Source organism: Amblyomma americanum, chromosome 10 (assembly GCF_052857255.1).
Source record: "Amblyomma americanum isolate KBUSLIRL-KWMA chromosome 10, ASM5285725v1, whole genome shotgun sequence".
NCBI lineage: Eukaryota > Metazoa > Arthropoda > Arachnida > Ixodida > Ixodidae > Amblyomma > Amblyomma americanum.
In genome coordinates, this window is record NC_135506.1 from 63,213,489 (window position 1) to 63,234,599 (window position 21,111).

At 46.7% G+C, this 21,111-nt stretch overlaps 2 protein-coding genes across 2 annotated transcripts in view; one reads left to right on the forward strand and one right to left on the reverse strand.

Annotated features, from left to right (window-relative positions):
- The first annotated feature begins 1,614 nt into the window (after positions 1-1,614).
- On the forward strand, positions 1,615-10,939 carry LOC144107083 (uncharacterized). Its single transcript, XM_077640066.1, has 3 exons — positions 1,615-2,238; positions 2,934-3,698; positions 10,546-10,939. Exons 1-3 carry the CDS (start codon positions 1,717-1,719, stop codon positions 10,858-10,860), a joined length of 1,602 nt encoding a protein of 533 aa, XP_077496192.1. The 5' UTR covers positions 1,615-1,716; the 3' UTR covers positions 10,861-10,939.
- Positions 10,940-11,582: 643 nt separating this feature from the next.
- Positions 11,583-21,111, reverse strand: part of LOC144107732 (thiopurine S-methyltransferase-like) — a 33,815-nt gene continuing 24,286 nt past the window's right edge. The window contains exon 9 of the mRNA XM_077640886.1: positions 11,583-20,819. Within this exon, the coding sequence (XP_077497012.1) occupies positions 20,719-20,819 (101 nt within the window). The 3' untranslated portion in view covers positions 11,583-20,718. The remainder of the gene's footprint in view (positions 20,820-21,111) is intronic.

The following is a 21,111-nucleotide window of genomic DNA, read 5'->3' on the forward strand; positions in this document are numbered from 1 at the left end:
AAAAGAAACCCAACCGACGCACAACAAAAATTATTGAGTTGAACAGACAACATACCACGAAACGTCACGAAACTAATGTGAAGACAACTACAGGAATGTTCAGGATCTGGTCGTAGCGCAAGCAAAGATGGAGTACGTCTAAAGAGACCATGCAGTCGCGGTGAACCCGGAGCTATGATTGCCGAGCGAGAGCACGGCACATGAAATCAAGAGGGTACGGAATTTGAAGAACTAGGCCCGTTCCGCTAGGCGGATTACGGGGCAGGCTGGAGTTTGCTGTCTAGCAACCGAGTTGAGAAACATGATAATGATGACAATGACCACTATCACCGTAACAGAATCGAAGTCTGTTCAGAATGACTATTTCAAATGGCGGGATTCTGGAAGTACTGTTTTGCCAGCTTTATCTGAGCTGGTAATATTAAGGAATAGTCAGTCACGTGGTTGAGAGCTTTGGTGCAGTAGTATGGTTAGTTGGGTTACGTTCATTTTGAAGGAAAAAACACAGCGCGAATAAAGAAGAAGAATTAAAAGTAGACAGCGCCCGTGTTGTGTACCTCTCATCCTTCGTACTGCGTCCTTGTTCGCTGTGTGCTTTTTCCTTCAAGGTTGAGAACTAGTTTCATTGTAAGCCCACACCATCAAAACCATTTATTTACCTCGACGATGCCGGCTTGCACGTTTGCCGTTAAATCTACTCGTCTTTTTCGTTTTCACTTACTGCCTTCTCCCTGTCACTACTCTCTCTTCTCTCTCGTTTTAATCCTTTATTTCGATGCACACTCGAAAGCAAAAGTGGCGTATTAGGCTATCGGTTCGATTAGACTTGACTGCCGGGCCACTTTCAAGCAGCGCCTACCGTGCAGACCGACGAGGAGGCGATCATCTTCATCCAGAGGCATGCTCGTGTTAGCATCCACTGTGAAGTCTTTTGGCAGCAGGCTTCTCTCGGAGGAATTGATCCTAAAGGCACTTGGGGTCGAAAACTCTACATGCAACGCGGACGCTCTCACGCCTTTTAAGCGACACAGGCCATGACTCGCGATTGTAATGTTAGAAAATCTGCTTGTCTTTTTTCATCTGCCTCCTCCCATCATCGTCATCCCCCGTCGTGATTCTTTCTCCTCTTCCCCTTCCTCAGTGCAGAGTAGCAGGTCATATATTTATTTTTCCGGCCAACCTCTGTGTCTTTCCCGTCAATAAACCCTCTCTCTTGGCGCTCTAGCTTGGCGTGATCACCGAAAGGTGCCACACAGCCATGCAACCGCGTGTGTTGCATACTACTTTTGCATCCGACTGCTCATTCTTCGCCAGTTTTTCTTATGAGAGAAGTGTGCCATACGGCATGGTTAGAAAGGGGGAACGGAATCTAGGGGAAAGTTAGTAGAGAGAGTGAACGCCAGTTTATCTCAGACAATCGTTGTTGTTACCCTCACACAATGGCACATGCCCGCATAGGGGGATTGGCCAAGAATTAGGGAGTTCAGAGTTTTTCAGATTACGTCGCGTGCACGCGTCACTTCGTCCCTTTCAACCCTTGAGGACAGCCAGATCGCAACCATCATTAACACCATCGGAGAAGCAACAAAATCCAATCCGGGGCCAGATATTGCAGTCAACGGTGCTCGTGCATTCACGCTGCTTGCTCATTCCCTTGTTTGTTAAGCCTTATCCTTAAAGCGGCGGCAGAAGCTAGAAGGAAAGCGACGGTCAGCCATGCTCGAAAAAGAATTCTGCACAACTCCTACGGTCCACGAGTACGAGTTCTCCCACCACCGCCATCGCCAAGGCGCGACAAACGAGGACGTAGGCCCTTCGACTGAACTAAGGCGCGGCCCACAGACGGTGGACCTGCCGGCAATGGACGGCGGGACCACGGGACTTCTGCGGCCGGCACATGAGACCCAGGACCGGCGGTTGCGCTCCCACCAGTCCACGTCCCCGACCAGGGAGGAGGCGCCGCGTCGCCACCGTCGAGACGCCGAGGGCGTTCTGGGCTTAGGCGCCTTCGTCGCTACAGGACCCGCAGGCCGCATCAGCCCTCCGGGAATGGTCGTCGATCCGTACTACATTGGCGACTCGGTCACGCAGATCTCGCCCACGTCTTTCTCCTTCTCTCGGCGGAGGCAGGTGATGTCGTCGACGCCCGTCAGCGAGGCGGATCTGACTGGCTTGACGCGGAAATCCTCTTCGACGACCACGTTCAGCGAAGACGACTTCCACATCAGCTACCACAAGGTAGACCGGATATTTCCTGGCCCGTTTCGGGACTGGAAAAGACGAGTTAATGCACGCTGCGCTGCAATTATTGCTGTTCTGCAACTACTTTCTTTACTAGATACAAAGGGGACATTTTTTGACAGATATCTTCGCAAAGGGATGCGGGGAGCATCGTCATATGGCCCGGCTTAAGAGTAAACCCGCGTAGTAGGACTCTTGAAGCATCTGCCCAAGTCATAACTTTCGGAGGTGGTAAGGACGGCAGTTGCTCTCACTATTAAGATGTTCACTTAGGACGTTGGCGATGCGTAAGAAAACACACAGCACGGCACAAAAACAACCCCCTTAAGCTCTATACTTTTTACAACGGCTGTATGTCACCGTCAGTGCTGTGCGGCTACTAGCTGAAAACTTCACCGCTCTTATAGCGACGAATAAGTATACTGTTATCCCAGTGTAATTCGCCATAAGACATTTGGACTCAGATGTGGGCATTGTCTATATACAGTGTTCAAACTGTAGCCAAGTGACACTTATTCTGAAGCGGAGATGAGGTCTAAAGCTACCACCCTCACCTCCTGGGCCAGACGAGACGTTGAAAATCAATATTTCGTTTCCAGTTTGCTTTTACCCACCTACTACCATTCTTGAGCAGAGTACAGTTCCTGTCATCCGAACATTCCAACCCCTTCACTCATTCTCGTTTGATAAAGGTCCCGGAGAGCTCCGCAGCGTCTTGGCTGGAGGATGGCGAAGAGGAAGACCATGAAAACGACTTGCATGACCGAGGCGTCGGACGCCGGTACAGGCGCCGCGACGCCGACCGCGTCCCGTCGGTAGAGCTGCCGTCGGTGAGAACGACCCACAAGACCATGTCGGAACAGCTCACCTCGCGCGGCACCTCGGCTCTCGAAGACGTGTCCATCGCGCGGCCGCGAAGCGAGGACCTCTCGGTGCACATGAGGGAGCCCGCGCCTGCTACTCTGAGCAGTCTTGAGGCAGCCATGGTGAGGAGCGCCATGCTAAGGCGCATCTACCGGCCGTCCAGGACTGGCTCGGACATCGCGGTTTGCAAGCGACGCGACGGGATGGCGTCGCGCGTAGGGTTCGGCTCGTCGCCGGGCTTCCCGCTCAAGACCGCGCTGAAGACGTTAAGCGACGAGCGCACCAAAAAGACGCCTCACAGCTCACCGCCACCGCCGCATCACGGGCCACCGCCGACACCGCCACCGCCCACGCCCCCGCCGCGCGTTCCCGCTGAGAAGCTGCTGCCGGCAGGAGGTAGCCAGCAGGCCGTGGCGTCGACGAGTCGGGAGAGGGGCTCGCCGGCCGAGACTAAAGAGGCAGGATGCCCTATTGAAAAGCCGAAGCCGGCCAGCCCACCTAGGCCAGTGCTCCAGATCAAGGAGTCGAGAACCAGCCGGACTCCTTCGCAGCCCCAGTCGCCGACGTCGCCGCGGACGTCTTCGTTCTTGCAGGTGAGTCAACGTACAAAGAAACGTGCGGGACTACCAGATGTGCTCAGTACGCCGCTGAGAGTCGTAACGCATGCAAGAGGTTTGTAGGTTGCTCTTTTATAGTTGCAACAAAAAGTAATTGTGGCAGATGATTGAGTGGTACCAAAACACTCACTGATGGTGAGCAAACGGTGTTTCTACGAAACAGTACAGGCCTAACTTCCCGACAGCCCACCCCCCCCCCCCCCCCTGTCGCCGTAATGTGTCATAAGCATAACTCCCCCCATCACATGCTGTTTGCAAATGACACTGCATCCAAATGGTTCGGACAACGGGAGCTCCCGAAAAAGTTGACGTGGTTCAGGTGAGCCCGGCCGTTTAAGGCCTTCCAGTTGGCAGTCCCAGGAGGCGAGGACATTTTTAGTGCACTATCTCTAGAACAGCCACCCGCCGATCGATTTCGCCGTTGTCGGTTTGTCCGGTCCATCCAGGCTGAACAGCTGCCCACCGTATCAGGTGGCAGTTAGAGGTTCTTAAACACCTTCCCAGAAAAGCACATCAACTCGCTCAATAACTGCGTTGTCATTAGCACCTGATCCAAGTAATACACTTTTACACGAAGCAGAGGACCCATAATCATGCATGAAAGTTGGAAAGTCCTTCCTGGCGACTTTTTCATGCTCGCAACCTCCGTCACTGGCACCTGCGTGCACAAATTGTGAGATGGCTATTAATTAGATTCTTTCAGACGTCAGGCAGCCACAACGGCCAGGGCCAATAAATCGCGTAGCTACAGCGGGTCAGGAAGCTCCGCCTCGGAGGTGAGGCCGGAGTAGGAACGCCGATGTTCCAGCGTGCAAAAAGTGACGACAGGAAAGGGAAAGGCGCGAAGACGCTGTAATTCAAAATTTGACGACAGAAAACTCAGCTTCTACAAAACGCATTTAACTTCTTGCTGGACAATATTCGTGAAGCGGTGTGCTCTAACATCCCAGGCATACTGCAACGTTATTAGCGCCCGTTTCAGAGCCCCTTTAATGACTGGTCGCGAGGGCCTCACAAGCCCCACCGGTGGCAGCACCATCCATCGCAGGGAAGTGGCGCACCGTTTAACTGCTGCACCAGGCGTGATATGAGGTCTCCCAGCGATGTTTGAATGTAAAGTAGGCAATGGCCAATTCAGCATATATTCCTCAAATTCCCGCGCACTCCGCAGCTGCGCGCGCTGCTGCTGCCTCCGCTATGCGATTTCAACCTCTTACCAGCTAGCGCGGTCTGTGATGCGTTTTTTCTTGTTTCGTTGTGCGTGAAGAAATCTCCTCTAGCTTTGTAAAAGTATGTGTTGTCTCTGCAGCATGTTTTGTCAATATGCTTTTTTTCCAAAATTTAAGTTTCTTGTTCACATTTTTTTTTGTACTCGTCCTCTCCTGCTCGTTCCGTAATTCGTCCGCAGTATGAGAGAAATTGAATATATACGTGTAGAGTTAGTTCCAGCATGAAAGGGAACAGTCCGTAAACAGGCTAGAACAAATTTCGTTGTCACTTTTATAGTGAAGTAGCTTCGTAGTCACATTAACAGTGAGCTGAAAATGTCCCGTGGGAATTCCAGGGGAAAACGATTTAGAACAAAAGAAAATGTATGCTTTTCATTCAAACTTACGGGGCAGTCACAGGCTGAATGCTGACAACGAGTCCCCTTTCATACTGGTGTTGCCAAGTCCTCTTGGTACAGATCTGGAACCACTCCGTTGCACGTCTTGAACTCGGGTCAGCGCAGCGTCTACGCGTCAGTACCAGAGATGGACATCTTCACGAGGGCGAACCGTCATGAGGGCGTCCTCACCCTCACCTCATGCGGATTTCACTCGGTGAGGTGAGGGAGGATGGGCGCATGAATATTCATGAGGACGAGGGATTAGACATGGAGAGTTGAGGGCGAGGGAGGGAAGACATGATGCGGTGAAGGCAAGGGAGGGAAGGCATGATGAGGTGATGGCGAAGGTGGGGAGACATGATGAGGTGAGGGAGGGCAGAATTCACTTTTCGATGGCGAGGGTGGTGGCCCACACCGTACTCCGGGCTAACGCTTTTGCTTGTGCCGCCCGTTATGAATTTCCATTTTAAAGCGCTACTTCTTAGGGTGAAGATCCCGGAGAAGACGTAGTTTCTGCACTCTGGAGGTGAACATGAAATGCGGGTGCAGCACACCTTCTCCATCGTCGTAATGTACTACACCGTCGAAAAAAAGGGCTCTTCTAACTCAAAAACCTTTTTTAAAGATTGTGTAAAGCATTCGGTGAAACACCCTGTATAGTACAATAACAAGCGGCTACTGGCGGGGTCGTGCGGGTGGCTGCCAGTTCAGGAACCATGGTTTCCGCAGTCAACAGTTTTTTTTATCAGCCCCGAGTCTGTTGGATGATCAGATTGTAGAGTAAAACACGTAGAAATTATACCTAGTAAGGCCATTGAATTCCCAAGCTCTAGGCTTTCTTTGCCAGAACGAAGTCAGATTTCAGCTCAGTGAGGTTTCACAGAATTGGCTGCAGCACAAAAAATGCTTTTGCGGAACTCCACTGCCAAATCAAAGCCTGTTGGCAGCGTTGGTGCGGAATTTTTTTATTCACGCTGTGAGTTGTTCACTACAGCCATATCTTCTTTCTATATTCTATTTTCTCTGGAACTGCGGCATAGGAAAGCGGTGCCGCAATTTGGTGGGCAAGGGCGACCACTGAAGTCTTACTATGAAAATAAAGCAGCACCTTAACCACCTCGGTCTGAATCATCCCTCGCTCCGCCTTGCATTGTACGATGCGCTAAAATAGAAAAAGTTGTACTGCTCTCCAATTAACATCAACATCTCTTGGTTTATTTCTGTCCCTGGTAAGACCTGTGACCGCGTAATCGCGCGCCTGATTTTATGAACCAAATTTCTAGCAGACATGGCAGGTAATTGACACTCAGCGTTTGAGTATGGCGTAGATGTGCAAACAAAAAAATCACGGGCAGTTTCGCTTGGGGTTAACCAAGAATTATCGTGCACTAGCACCGTTAGTCCTGCTCTGCATGGTTTATCTTGGCTTTCTATGCTCTTGCTTGGCCTGAACATGCCTACTTTAGTTGTAATGTCATATGATGCAAGTTTGCGTGTTATTGCATCATTTCAGACTTGTACTGCGGGAGAATTAGTCATTATTTACATTCACAGATACCGTGGAGTCCCGATTCCGCTCCAGGCGCAGAGGTGCAGCGGTTAAGCTATGCGCCACTGCCCTGCGATGGCAGGTGCTGCCATCAGTGGAGCTTGTGAGACCTACGTTGTTCCTGAGGAATCTCTCGCGACTAATCATTAAATTGAACTGCCACGGCGGGGAGTTTGCTCACAATCCGATGGGCAGCTTGTGATGATGTCACAACGTCACGTGACCAAGGTGGCCCACATGCTAGAAGCAGGATTCGGACAGACAGACAACCACTTTTTGGCAGACTGGAAGCAATAGAGCACTAAAATGGCAACCACAGGAATCAGTGAAATTGAAAATACCCAGTGCAGTCGCAATGTCATCGGTTAACGGTAGTTAAGCAACATACAAAATTTCATCGTTCTGAGTCTATTCTGTGTTTAGCACATATTGTAATTATCGTGGTAAATGCTACTGAATTGTTTTCTAAATACTCTTGGCATAGATTAGTTTTTTACACATACACAAACAACGTGCTGATTGATTTTAGCAGTCCATTTTAGCACAGTGGGCATGGCAGCAGCAAACGAGGCAGCATGCTAAGCAATCCTTTCTGCTTTGCCATCCAGGTTAGTGACTACAAATCTGCACATTGCTACAGGAGTGACGATCGCTTTCTAGTGCTGCTGCCCTGCTGTGTGTTCAGCATTTCCTTTCTTGCGTGATCGCATTATCAAAAGATCTTTTGTCTTGTGATGGTGTTGAAACAAATCCTAGCCCGATTGAAAAACAAATGCTATCGGAATTGCTAGAAGGCCAGAACAAGATTAATTCAACAATGGGGGGCCTGAAGGCATTTCAAAACATAACTGAGAATAAAGTTTCCGGCTTAACTCAGCGAACTGATGGCACTTAGAAAAAGTTGTCAGGCCTAAATGTCTTAGCCACGAAGGTACAAGACATTGAATCGGCAATATCGGAACTTCAGGAGCAGCTTAGTGCGGTTAGGAACCAGATAGATGATTCAGAAAACAGAGGCAGGAGAAATAAACTGATCATCTACGGAATAGCAGCGCTTATCGAGGAGACTAGCGAGAAACTGGGAAAGGAAGTAATTGATGGTGTTTATGTCTGGAACAAGGTTTAACAGTGAATGGTGTCGAGAGATGCCACAGGGTGGGTAAAAACGAAATAAGGCGCAACCAGTCATTTTGAAACTATTCGACTTTGGTGAAAAAATTTTGATATTACAATCATGCTATTCGCCCAAAAACACCCAAAATCCGCTCAAAATCCAAACACGAAAAAAGCTCGAAATCATATTAGCTGAGGACTCTTCTAAACGAGTTAGGGAAATACGGAAACAGCAGTAGAAAAGCTGTGAAGAGGGGAAAGAGGGCGCCAAGCTTTAAAGCTAATCTATAAGCTAAGCGTTAATAGCGTACTCTATGGTTGGGATGAAACAAGAGCTCCTCGCTTTAGGCTTAGAAAGAAATCAAGCTGACTCCGGACTAAGAGACTTCAGACCCTGAAAATACTAAATGTTATTTGCAGAAGTGTCATAAACAAGACAACTGAGTTGGAGACCCTTCTGCTTTTGCACGACCCTGAAATAGCAGTTTTGACAGAAATTTGGCTTAACAATACAGTGTTTGACAGTGAGTTCGTTACCACTGGCTACAGTTCGTACCGAAAGGATCGTGATGGTAGAGGTGGAGATGTCAGCATAAGCTCGATGACGACGAGCTTATCTCGTGCCTGTCCTTGAAATGCTGAATACAGCCGTTCAATGGGCTGAAACCGTCATGCCCCAAAATGTTTGCAAGGCACCTGGCCTTGGCTTGCAATATCGAGCCACTCACAGCAACGCTCTGAACCCATACCTTACGAAGCCATGCAAACAAAGCGGCGACATCTTCGTACTTCGACGCACGAATCCGCTTCCTTGAAAGCAAAGCGTAGTCTTCCTGTAGCTATTGTCGCAACTTGTCACTGTTCTTCCAAATGACGGACACAGTAGCGTCGGCGACACCATACTTTTTTTGCCACCGTAGCCTTTTTCAAACCGCTCTCGACGCGCTTCACAAAGCTTTGCTTGGTTTCAAGAGTTTGCCGTTTCCTGGCTTTCGGAGACGCAGACGCCATGAGAACTGAAGACAGCCGAGGCTGATAGACTTGCCTAGGTTGTCAACTTTTCGCTACATGCGACGACACTCTTAGGCGTGACAAGATGGTGCCGCACGCACGCGTGGTACGAGCAGTGCTAGCAGTGTTAAGCCATGCGGCTGCGGCCGCTGCTCCAGCATGCTCTTCTGGCCGTGCCATCATGTGCTTCCCAGCTTTGTCCAATCTAGTGTCGGTGTGCCCAATGGAGGTGCATAGGAGAGTGAGACGAAGGATTCCTGCTTTGGGACATTTTTTTTTCTATCCTCTCCTGCCTTCAGCCTTGCGTTGAACCAATCTGACAACGCTCCGCCTTTTGCCCCCTTTTTGCACAATCTGGGAAGCATGCTCCTCGTGTCCGCAGTACCCACTGGCCCGCGCCGGTATGCGGGCCTCCAGGCTTTCAAGAAACCGCACCATACGCGGTCTTCTGTTACGCGCTGCCGCGTATTAAGCGGTACCCAAAACACATTTCACTCTATGGGAAGCTAGGCAGTTTTCACAAAAAGCCACATGCAATGCGGTCCCGCATTATAAGCAGTTACGTTATAAATGGTCTGACCTGTATTTCAAAGGGGTGCTGCACAAGTGATTTCAATGTTAAATGCATTTTTTTTAATGGACTCAGTCTCGGGACTTAATGGCCAAAGGTTGTAGATAACAATGGAATAACATAAGTGCAGGACACATGTATGCATGCAGTGTGTGCCAGAAGCAAAGCCGGAGTGATATTTTAGAGCCAAACTCGTAACTGTCTAGGTTTTGTCTCACGTATTAGTTCAAACAGCTCTCACACACGTACCCACATACACACAACAGTATAAGCATCTAGCCTCTTGTCCAACAGAGCCTTGAGGGATTGTTGTGTATGTTTATTACTCAGTAATATCGCCAGAAGTTGTAGACTAGAAAATATAACTCGAATTTCAAAATGACTGTTAGTGAGGGTGAGGGAGGGCAGAGGATGTGAGGGAGGGCCAGTAAATTTTGCGTAGTGAGGTCGAGGGTGAGGGAGGGCCCTAAAACTGTTCAAAATGAGGGCGAGAGTGAGGAAGGAAAGAAATAAGGAAATTTGAACAAACCTTAACTCCCACCTCTGGACAGTACTATAGTCGGATACAACTCAAGAACGAAGCGGCTTTTCCCCGACAAAGAAGCCCCCTTCCAGCCAATGGCGTCGGCCGATTCTCATGAGCCTGCCAGTGTGACACGACAATGAAAGGAGGGGACTATCCCCTTTCATCTGCCACTCCCTGCACTGTCACGCTAGCAGGCTCATGAGGATCGGGCGACGCCATTGGGTGGAAGGGGTCCTTTGATGGGGAAAATCCGCTTCGTTCTTGAGTTGTATCCGACTGTAGCGCCTGGCCCCGGACCTGTGCCCTCCAGTAGGGCCGGATTGTTTTTGGTCTGCCCACGTCAGTCAGTCTCGCAACATTAGGCACCTCGCCTAAACACAACAATGTTACGGTAAGCCTGTAGCCGCTACACGTCGAACGGATGCGAGCAATGCATTCACGCAGGCGAGGATCGTTCAGAACGAACAGCGACGAGGGACCGGCCGGAAGTCGCCTTCGACACCGCGGTCGATAGCCGCCGCCAGCAAGGTCAGTGAGGATGACGACGACATGATCGCGGCCGCGGAGTACGCGCTCTCTATCGTTGGTGCCCCGACGCCCGCCGTGCAGCAGGGCCGGGAGCCGGTGCACCAGCACGACAAGGCGGTCCAGGTGCACATACGCACGCTCGACAAGCGCCTCGTTGTGTGCACCATCCTCGCCGGTGCCCTGGCCATAGCCCTGGTTGCCGTAGTGCTGTTCGCCCTGCTCGACAAATGACTCTCGATTCGGACTGTAAGGGACCACGCTTCTTTTTTCGTTTTGAGTAAGCAATAAATAATTGGGTTCAATGAAAGGAAAGGCACTAACGTCCTCACCTCTCGGTAGGTACCATGAGGAAAGGAATGAAAGCATGAAGAGAAAGAGGCACCACCGTGGAGGGCTCTGGATTTGTTACAGCGACCACTTAGGGTTCTTTAAAATGTCCTGACATAGCACAGCACACAGAAGTCTACTACATCTCACCTCTGGCCGTTTAAGTGTGGCATATATAGCAATGATATTCTGAACAATTCCGTTCAGCCTACTATATGGTATCAATGTCAAATGCAATTTTAACGGGGAGCTTGTAGTGTCGGTGTATGCAAGTTAAACATGTCACACATCACAAATTTGAACACACTGTCGGCAAGCAAACAATTGCAGCACCAAAACTGCGGTACACAATATATAGAGGCGTAGTCCTAAGTATACACTGAAAAACACTTCTAGGGAGTGGCTCAGTGGTTATGGTGCTCGGCTGCTGACCCGAAAGAAGCGGGTTCGATTCCGGTTGTGGCGGTTGCATTTTGATGAAGGCGAAGTGCGTGAGACAGTCAAAATTACCCAGAGCCGTCCACTATGGTGGCCATCACAGACAGTCATTTTGGGACGTTAAACCCCATAAGCTGACCAACTAAACACTGCTGCAAGAACCACAGTATACGAGCTTTAGTCATCAGTTTATTTTCTTTCAAAACATCTCTTCGAAAAACCAGCAGGATAGTGCAAGAAAAGTTTGTATACATGCAAGCTGTAGCAATGCTTAAATATGTACTTTGACTAGACTATATTCCTGTAGGAGGGGCTCTACAAAAACATTATCTTTATGTCACAAGAAATTGCTTCAGTTAATACTCACGTAATCAAAAGACAATGTATACAACCTAGAGCAGTCATATATGACGCGACACTTAGCCATGTTTGCCACACATGCTATTCAAACAATTCCAACCGCTCATAATCGCACTTTTTGCTGAAACGAAATCATAAAAACAGTACTGTTGCCTACATTCTGCATAAGTACCAGCATTATGCTTATCTGCAGGTACCATGACACAAAGAATGTCCAACACACACTTAGCCCTGCAGGAAACATATGCACATTTTTTGTCAATAAAATATCAAAAGAGAACCCTAATTCATCAAAGTAAAAAAATCTAAGTACGGAACAAAATAAACAGACCCAGAAAATTCCTCTCTCAGCAAAGCAATGGAAATATGCTTTGCATTTTCAAGTGCACATTTAAAGCCCTCGCATGCTATTCAAACAATTCCGACCGCTCATAATCGCACTTTTTGCTGAAATGAAACCATAAAAACTGTACTGTTGCCTATATTCTGCATAAGTATCAGCATTATACTTATCTGCAGGTACCATGACACAAAGAATGTCCAACACACACTTAGCCCTGCAGCAAACATATACACATATTTTGTCAATAAAATATCAAAAGAGCAAAACTCCTTGTTTATCAAAGTAAATGAAATCAAGTACAGAACAAAATAAATAGATCCAGAATATGCCTCTCTCAGCAAAGAAGCAATGGAAATATGCTTAACATTTTCAAGTGCATATTTAACCGTCAGCAAGGTGAAACAAATATTATAAGGGCACTTTTACTGTAAATAAGTAAACCTAAATTTGCGCAGGACTAAGACAGTTACCTCGTTAAGGCCATTGAAGATAATTTTTAGGAAATACAATTAACAGGAGGTGAGCGAGGAAGGGACAAACAAAAGCTGTGAGAACCACAGATCTGTGACTTTTGCAACACAAATTTATATGAACTTTTGCCTTAAGTTCTTCTCATGCAACACGCCTGTAAACTCACTGCCACCATCACCGACCTTTCAATTAGAACTACCCCAATGTGGCAACAGAAGTCATCCTTTGCAGTTTTTATGAGGCTTCTGTGCCACAATGGCAAGCAGCCTAACTGACAAAGCATTCAACAGTTTTTACCCTAAATGCACGAGGAAGTAGAATATCTAGAGGGTGTTACGGCTTAAAGAGCAACTGGTATATGAAAACCTTGAGCAGCATTATTTCCAGTCAACCAAAACAGGCGCTAGTTTCACTTCGTGCTATTCATCTTAATTTGCTGAAGTCTGCTAACCAGCCATCACACCAGTGGCGACGCAAGAAAATTTTCAGTTAGGACTGTGCGGAGCATAAAATTTCAGGTAATGACATCTTCATATAATTAAATTACCATGACAAAAAATTACATTTGTTTGTTATTGTGCATTTTTATTACTACAAGTGCAAGTCCTTCTAAAACACTTAAGGGCTCACTTAAAAGAAGGTACCAAAATGGCTGAAATAACCAAGTAAAAATTTTATGGCAAAGAATAATTTTTTATTTGCTATGTTGCCCAATTCCCTACTGTAACTGTAAAAAGAAGGTAGTCTTCAATAGCAGTAGTGCACTGAGCTGTTTTGAAATGCACTATTCCTCCACTGATGAGATACAAATGGTGTGTATGCGATGCCATTCACTGTAGTTGGCAACCGCCTCATCCATACTTTCATCTTAGGACTCACTACTTGCTAGAGCGTCATCGCTGCCTTTTTCACTAATGAAACACGAAATTGATATCCTCGTCTTCGTCTCTTGTACTGCCATCCTGACAGATAGCGATCTACCACGCTTGAGCACCACACAGATGATACTACGTTTGTTGGTGGAAAGCGCAGGAAAATCTCATGCTAACAGGGTGATCCCAGCACACAAGGAATGGCAGCTGCCATCTAGTGCGCACAATCTTGGTCATTAAAAGCCCCAGTAATAGAATGGCTACTGACATCTATGCTCTAAATGGAAAAAACCCCCTTTCACAACCTTGGTTCGTGAAAAGACATTCAGGAAACAGTGAAATACCGATGATGCGGTGAGCTCGTCATAAGCCACAAGGTGACGATCGCTCGTGGTGACCCGAGGTCATCCAGGGCCCTTAAAAGGCAACTTCCTCACTTTTTGAGAATTCCACGATATTCAAGGACCCAAATCTGCATCGGTTCTGCCATTTAAAATTATGACATAAACGACGATTAAATTCCATGTGTCTCCTCACAGCAGGACAGGACGTCGTGTAGAGTAAGATTTCAAATTTCCGCTGCCATCAACCACAGCTTGCCCTGCCTCGTTGGATGCTGCCAAACAATGCTTGGCAGGCCTTGTGTGCAATGGCATTGGTTTTCTTGCTTCAGGGTAAGAGTTTATGCGTTGAAAATGTAGCGGAACTGTAGATGACGTCATCATGTTCCGCCGACTTGGCGCTGTTTGCTGCGGAGAAGCTTGAAGGCCATCGCAATTTTATTTGGCGATTACGTCACCATCTCAGACGCTACCACAAAAGGACTTCACATACCTTACCCGTATATTTCACACATTCGACCCCTTTAAGCCCTAAATGGTTAAAGGAACACTGAAGACAAGTGTGTCCATTTATTTATCTTAGTAAAAATCAACAGTACGGACCTTTCTAGCAATCCTGACATTTATGTCGCCGCATAAAAGACAACTGCTGCGAAAAGTGGATTTAAGAATAGGCTACTTCTGTATCATCACTCGATTCAAACTCTTGGTGCCAAGACCGAAAGGGACTACGAGATCACTGACCGAGACTGGATGTGTGTGTAGCCTGGCCATACGGCTGTATTTCTTTTGTCTTTACTTGCTAATGAAAGCTCCATTTTCACAGACAGCAGTCAATTTTTCATTATACTGCAGTAATCTATTGATACAGGCCAACTTCAATATGTCGTCAGTGTCCCTTTAACATGCCCATAACAAGGGATGCCTTGTACCTTACCAACAATGACCTCCCTTAATACAAGCCCTTTTACAAAAGCCTGAATTCTAAATTAACTGTGCTCGCTCATTTCCAGTGAACTACCAAAAAAGGTCATCTCCTGTTTGGCACCAGGCATGCCCGATAATTTACCTCATGCAGAGAACCCAATTTCAAATGTAACAACTTCTTCTCGATTGGCACGAAAGTTCATAAATTTTTTGACATTTGCTTTTTGATATTATTACGTCTCATACAGCTGCCTCATCAATAAACCGTGGGACAAGAAAATGCGACCACACTTGGAATAAAAAATGCATTTTCATATGCTAAGGCTACCCAAGGCCGGTGAGATCTGCTGCACTTCAAGTCTCAAACAACTCTGACCCTTATACTTGCATACTTGCCAAAATACTTGCCAAAATATTTGTTCGTGGGCATATGCGCACTTTCTCTTCATTGAATGTTGCCAGAACCTGAAACTCCGCAAATTCAGGCTTCGCAGTTGAACACAATAGCTGTTGCTACTGCACAGTGCAACCCTCTTGTAACACTATGGCCAAGGCCACTAATTTCCTGCAGTGGAGAATTTCAAATTCCACGAAGTGAGACCGAAGAACCTGCAATATTCGGCGGGAAGCCTCGAGCACATAAACGCATGCGGCCTTTTCCACAGAAGCGGCCATGCACTTCGCTTCGTCGACCTGAGGTCGTTGGGAAGTTGGCTTTTCCTCGCAGCTCATGCACTTAGTGGGTGAGCTTGCGGTGAGTATCTCAAAGAGAACCAAAAAAAATAAATTTGCATGCTCCTTTTCAGCAAGCGTGTCGGGCAAGAAAGGATAAAAGCCAAGACATGTGGGGCTCCTCAGGACCTCCTAAAAGCCCTTCGGTTTCCTTTAGGCTAAAAAGTCTGAGAACCTCATTGTATATTTGCACAAAATCTGTTTGGTTGAATACTGCACTCTGTGTGACAAAGTACTTTTCCTCTTTATTATTTCAAGCAAAAGTAGCTTCTGCAAGAATTTCTAAGTATGTTCACATTTACATACGCCTACCTCTTGATCGCAGAAAACAGCTAATCTGATGAGCCACTGCACTGCTCGGGGTAAATGGTTTCTCTCGGCAGTAAAGGCAGTTCAACAGATTAACATTTTTTGTCATTAGCCTGTGCTTAACAAGCCAACAACAAAAGTTCGTTACGCACTTGTAAAACCGTGTTTAAGTACAAGAGGTACTGCGAGTGCAAGCGGTACTGGGATCGTCACCCAGCGCCTCCACCGAAAATATGTGACGGAACAAAGGGCCGAGACACCGTTCCCTGGCAGCGTTCCCAGAAAAGACCTCAACCACCTTGTCTCTTGGTGCTACTTGGGGGCCACCTGGTGGCATTGTACAGGGCATAACTTTCGTACGTACTATGGTTCATAATACTCCATGCATCACTGTATTCACCTTGCTTCAAAGGGTTTTCTCATTATGCACACTGTAGTGCACGTATAAATGCCTATGGATCGAAAACACTACATTAAATTCGAAGGGTCCGGTGCAGCACAGACCTAATGGCATGCTAATTAAAAACCACCTCACTGACACTTTTGCCTAGTTAAGCACCTTAAAAAGAAATCGAAGCATCTGAACACTTCTTGTAAGGGCTAAATAAAGTGTAAACTTTTCTTTCCTCCTACTATTTACCCTTCTCCCCTTGCATGGTGCAGGATATCCTTAAGCCTGGTGCCGCATTCTCTCTCGCTCTCATTTAAAGACCTGAACAAGCAAGCTTGTAAAGCTTGAGATCTCATGAGACATAAGCTTCGGATGCTGTTTACATGTCGTAACCATCATTCCATTGCTGCATTTTGTGGCAGTTAAGGTATGCAGCAATGAAGAATGCACTGGCAGTTAAGTAGTCATACTGATGGAAAGTAAAATGACTTAAAGGGAATACTTTCTCATATGAATATGTATACATAATACAATGTGGAGTGCTAAGGAGGAATTTCATGACATTTTAGCTACTTTGTGAGGTAACCACAACCGCTGCATCACAAAGAATGTGTTTGCTGGCTAGACAGAAACCTGCTGTCACTATCTGAATGCAATCACATGATACTATGATGTCACAGAGGACGGTTGCCATTGCCAACAGCACTCCAAATCCCAGAAAACTGGCAAACTGTAAAATGAAGTTTTCTGCAGAGCAACCTCTGAAAAAAAAAAAGATACCCTACAACATGAAAGCTATCGAATGATACTGTTTCTCCAAGGTCACTGCGCAGCTTGACGTAAGTAGAACCAGTGTTACAGATTTACAACAAAATTTTGTACCAGGTACAACTGTGATCAGACAGAACAAACCAAAATTCAATCCCCGAGAAGAAGACAGCAGCAACGTAATACTTACATCATTAAATCAATGACAGCATACAGCGTGCTTAATGATAAGGAGTGTGGGACTTCCAAATGAGGCCGCCGCGGTGGCTCAGTGGTTATGGCACTCGGCTGCTGACCCGAAAGACGCGGGTTCAATCCTGGCCGCGGTGGTCAAATTTCGATGGAGGCGGAATTCTAGAGGCCCGTGTACTGCGCAATGTCAGCACACGTTAAAGAACCCCAGGTGGTCGAAATTTCCGGAGCCCTTCACTACGGCGTCCCTCATAGCCTGAGCCGCTTTGGGACATTAAATCCCCATAAACTATAAACTTCCAAATGATACAAGATGGCAGCATGATCATTTATGCGCTCTGTTTGTGAATGCTTGACACTACGCAAAAGTGGGAGCTATTTCATCCCATTTTGGATCGTAACTTTAAGGTGGTCCTGCACATTAAGCTCACCTCACATTGACTTGTGCATGAGAAGCTATGCCTGCCTCATCAGGCAAGGCTCAATCAAATGAACTTCAGGAATGCCTGCAGCTGAAGGTCAATAAAAGCTAATTCTAGTTGTCGACCATGATCACTAACCTGCCTCTATTCACAACATCCAGAACAAAATTCAATCATTTACATTCTGTGACAAAATCTTGCATTACCAGAGCCATGGCACAAGAAAGGCAGAAAAAAACTAACAGACAAATTCCAGATACAGTGGTCATATATGTCGTTCCTGCGTTTTTCACACAGCTACGGCTATAATGCAGCTGCAAGGTTTCTGCACTTGAGGCAGCTAGAATAATCCAAACAGTGCCCAGTGTACTGCCTAAGTAGATTTCATCGCCAAAAGCGGTACAGTGATAGCAGCAGCAGCAAATGTGGGCATCACATGACAATAAAAGCATCGGAAACATACAGTGTAGCGATTCCTCTGTAAACACTGAAAGCAGCAGCACATAATAGCCTCATGGTAAAAGGGCACAACCACCACAATCAGGTAATCCTCCGTGGAAGTGATTCCACTAAAGCTGGAAGGACTGAACTGCAAGAATATCAGTGACCCCAACTAAACTAGGGAAACGACAAGCTGCCTCACGGATCACACAGCAGAATGTTTCACTGCTCCTTAAGGAGGCATAGAGCTGCCCTGGGCTGACAAAAAATTTTCCACAAATCTGACTGTATACTGCCTCCCTTGCATAGATAAAAGTCAGCACAAAGAAGGAAGCTTCTGTTTGAAGAGTAGGGACAGCATAATTTTTATAGCACAAATGTGGAATTTGCCTGCTCCCGATAAACAATTTTAATCAAAATTTTCTGTTCACAGAGTTTTAGTTTTAACAGTGTGCAGCAGCAGCTGTAGCTCTAATGTGATGGCTATGACATCACATGAGGCACACAAGGACCTGCAACATCAGTGCTGGTCATTTCCACTAGATCATTCTAGATACGAAACAGGCTGGTGTATGAGATGGAAAGAATAAAAATGAATAAGCAGGAGTTACATTGCAGTTACTGTATGCCTCATGCAAAGAAAAATTTACTTACCAATTATTTGCTGTAAAACTTCCCGACTCCATTAATTGGGAAAACAGGATAATTCAGACATCCCCTCCAGTCCCGTCAAACCTGGTTACTATTCTATAGCCGGAAACTCTTGTCATTAATTCGGATGAATATAGAAATTTGGCCATGCTCTACTCAATCCAGACAAGACAGTGGAGCTCGCATGTGCACAGGGCACTGGAAGTGGGATTATGGTGATGACAAGTGAGCGGCTCGGACGTCTGGTGCTGGCGTCGAATCGAAACATAAAGGCACCATACTTTTCGCTACGATTATTATTTGAAAAGGTAGAATTTGGATTCCTTTTTGTTTTGTGCTTTGCTTCGCCATTTTCTTCTCTTTTGGTGGCATGTGCATCGCGCGATTTGTAATCGTTCAACATAAAGTCATGTGTCTGTATGCAGGGCATGCTTTGTTGCTGATGCCCTCAGTGTCCTAGGGGACATACGTGTTGGTTCATCCAACAGCGTGTGTGCACTTAGCCATTTGGCAGAACTCCAGAAAACAGTTATTGTCAACCAAATGCCTCACATAAAGCAATCGGCACTTACATTTTTTAAAGAAATAAGTGTGCTAATGTGGGACACTTGGCTGAGAGTTTAGTGCGAGAACACTACTTAACACGGTCTCAACCAAGAATCTTGTCTGAAGCTAGGGTTAGTTCGGAGGAGCGTCGCACAAGCTGCCGCCAATGGAAGAGTGACCTTGAGGGTAACCTTGGCCAAAGCTAGCATAGCAACAACCCATGCAGAAACAAAATAAATATTGCCGCAACTGGGTTTCGAACCCGTGGTGGCGCTAACAGATCAGCTTCGCTGGCCACTGCACGAGAGCACAGTGTTATTTATCGCTGTAGGCGATCACATCTCATGTTAAACTGCAACACACTCTCGCACTGTGCATTGCACATCGTCGCGTTCATCAGCTTCCATCAGCGGCGCGAACAGATCTGATCAGCTTAACCGCGATCGGAGCTTAACCCGAGTCTAATATCTTCAGACGTGCAGACGACCCAGCAATGAGCAAACCAGGTTAAACACATGCTTCTGCAGGTCTATTCGGTTTAACTACATTAAAACTTTACCACTTGTTTTCGTCCCACCGCTAATTTGAAATTTGATTAATGAGAACATTTTCTCTGGTCCCATGAAATTCAAATTAACGGGGTTTTACTGTACCAGGAGTAGGCAAATTCCACCCAGTGATCCACGTCTACTAACACCCAATGCTCAAGAGTTACTGTATGGCTGCCTATGGGAGCCAGATTCAGCGTTTACTTTCCATGCGCCGTTCGCCATCATATGGTTCAAAGCATCCGTGCATTGCCAAATTAGTTGACAACTTCAAAACCTTTGGCAGCCAACTGCTGAAGTTCATTGGTTTGCCTCCTATGCTCGCACTTTGCAGACTTCCTTTTCTGACATCACTGCCCATTTCCATTAAAAATCGAGAGCTAACAACCATATGCAACTTTCCTCTAATCTTCCGAAAGACGGCTTTAATGACTTCTAGTGTTGGCAACAGATGGCAAAACCCAGCACAAGGTGAGTGTAGGAAAGATTACTTGTTGAGGCAGTTCTGCATTAAGCCAGAGTACAAGCAAGAAAGTGCCTCACTCAATACAACACTATTTTTTCTTAGAGCGAATTCAATAGCCAAAAATTAGCTGGCTGAGCGAGCAACCACTCTGACCACTCCACCATTTAAAATGGCTCCTGCATGTAACGGTGGCAGTTTTCTCTCATGACCTCGATGCTTCGGAGAGCTAGGTGGAAGACAGTCGTGCTGCTCTGACTTCGTAGGGAGCCAATACAGCAATTCTATTGTGCACCACCCTGAACAAAAAAAATGCACAATGAGGAATTTTGGTTCACTACTCCTTCAAAAGGTTCAGTTAGACAGTTTCATGCTTAGAAATACTACTCCATCTACAGCTTCCTCCTATATCTCTACCTTCAATGCACGGAGACCTTTGTGGAAGACTTCAAGCTTAAAGAAATGGCACAAAATAGAAATGTGTGCACCAAATTCAGACCCTCCAATCCAGCAGTGTTGCCGCTCTCGACATGCAGTGTGGAAGCAGTCAACCTCTTCCATGCCAAAGGGTCTCCACGATGCCGGAGGAAATGTGCAGGCGCTTCTCCTCCTCTGACTGCACCACCTTTGTCAATGTCATGCAGTCACCTGCAAGAACGATTTTGTCACACACAGAATCACGATTGAGAACAGCCGCAGGGATCTAGTAGTCAGAGAAAAAAGGAATCATGATCCACTTCAGGGAAGTTTTACACAGAAAAGAAAGCCGGGCATATTGGCACACTTCAGTGCGATACACGTGAGAAAACTCAGCACTCGTCAATTTTGTCACACACCGTATTTACTCGAATCTAACGCGCCCTCGATTGTAACGCGCACCCGTTTTTCGTGACCCCTCCCCCGAAAAAAAAAAGCTCCTTGATTGTAACGCGCACCCGTT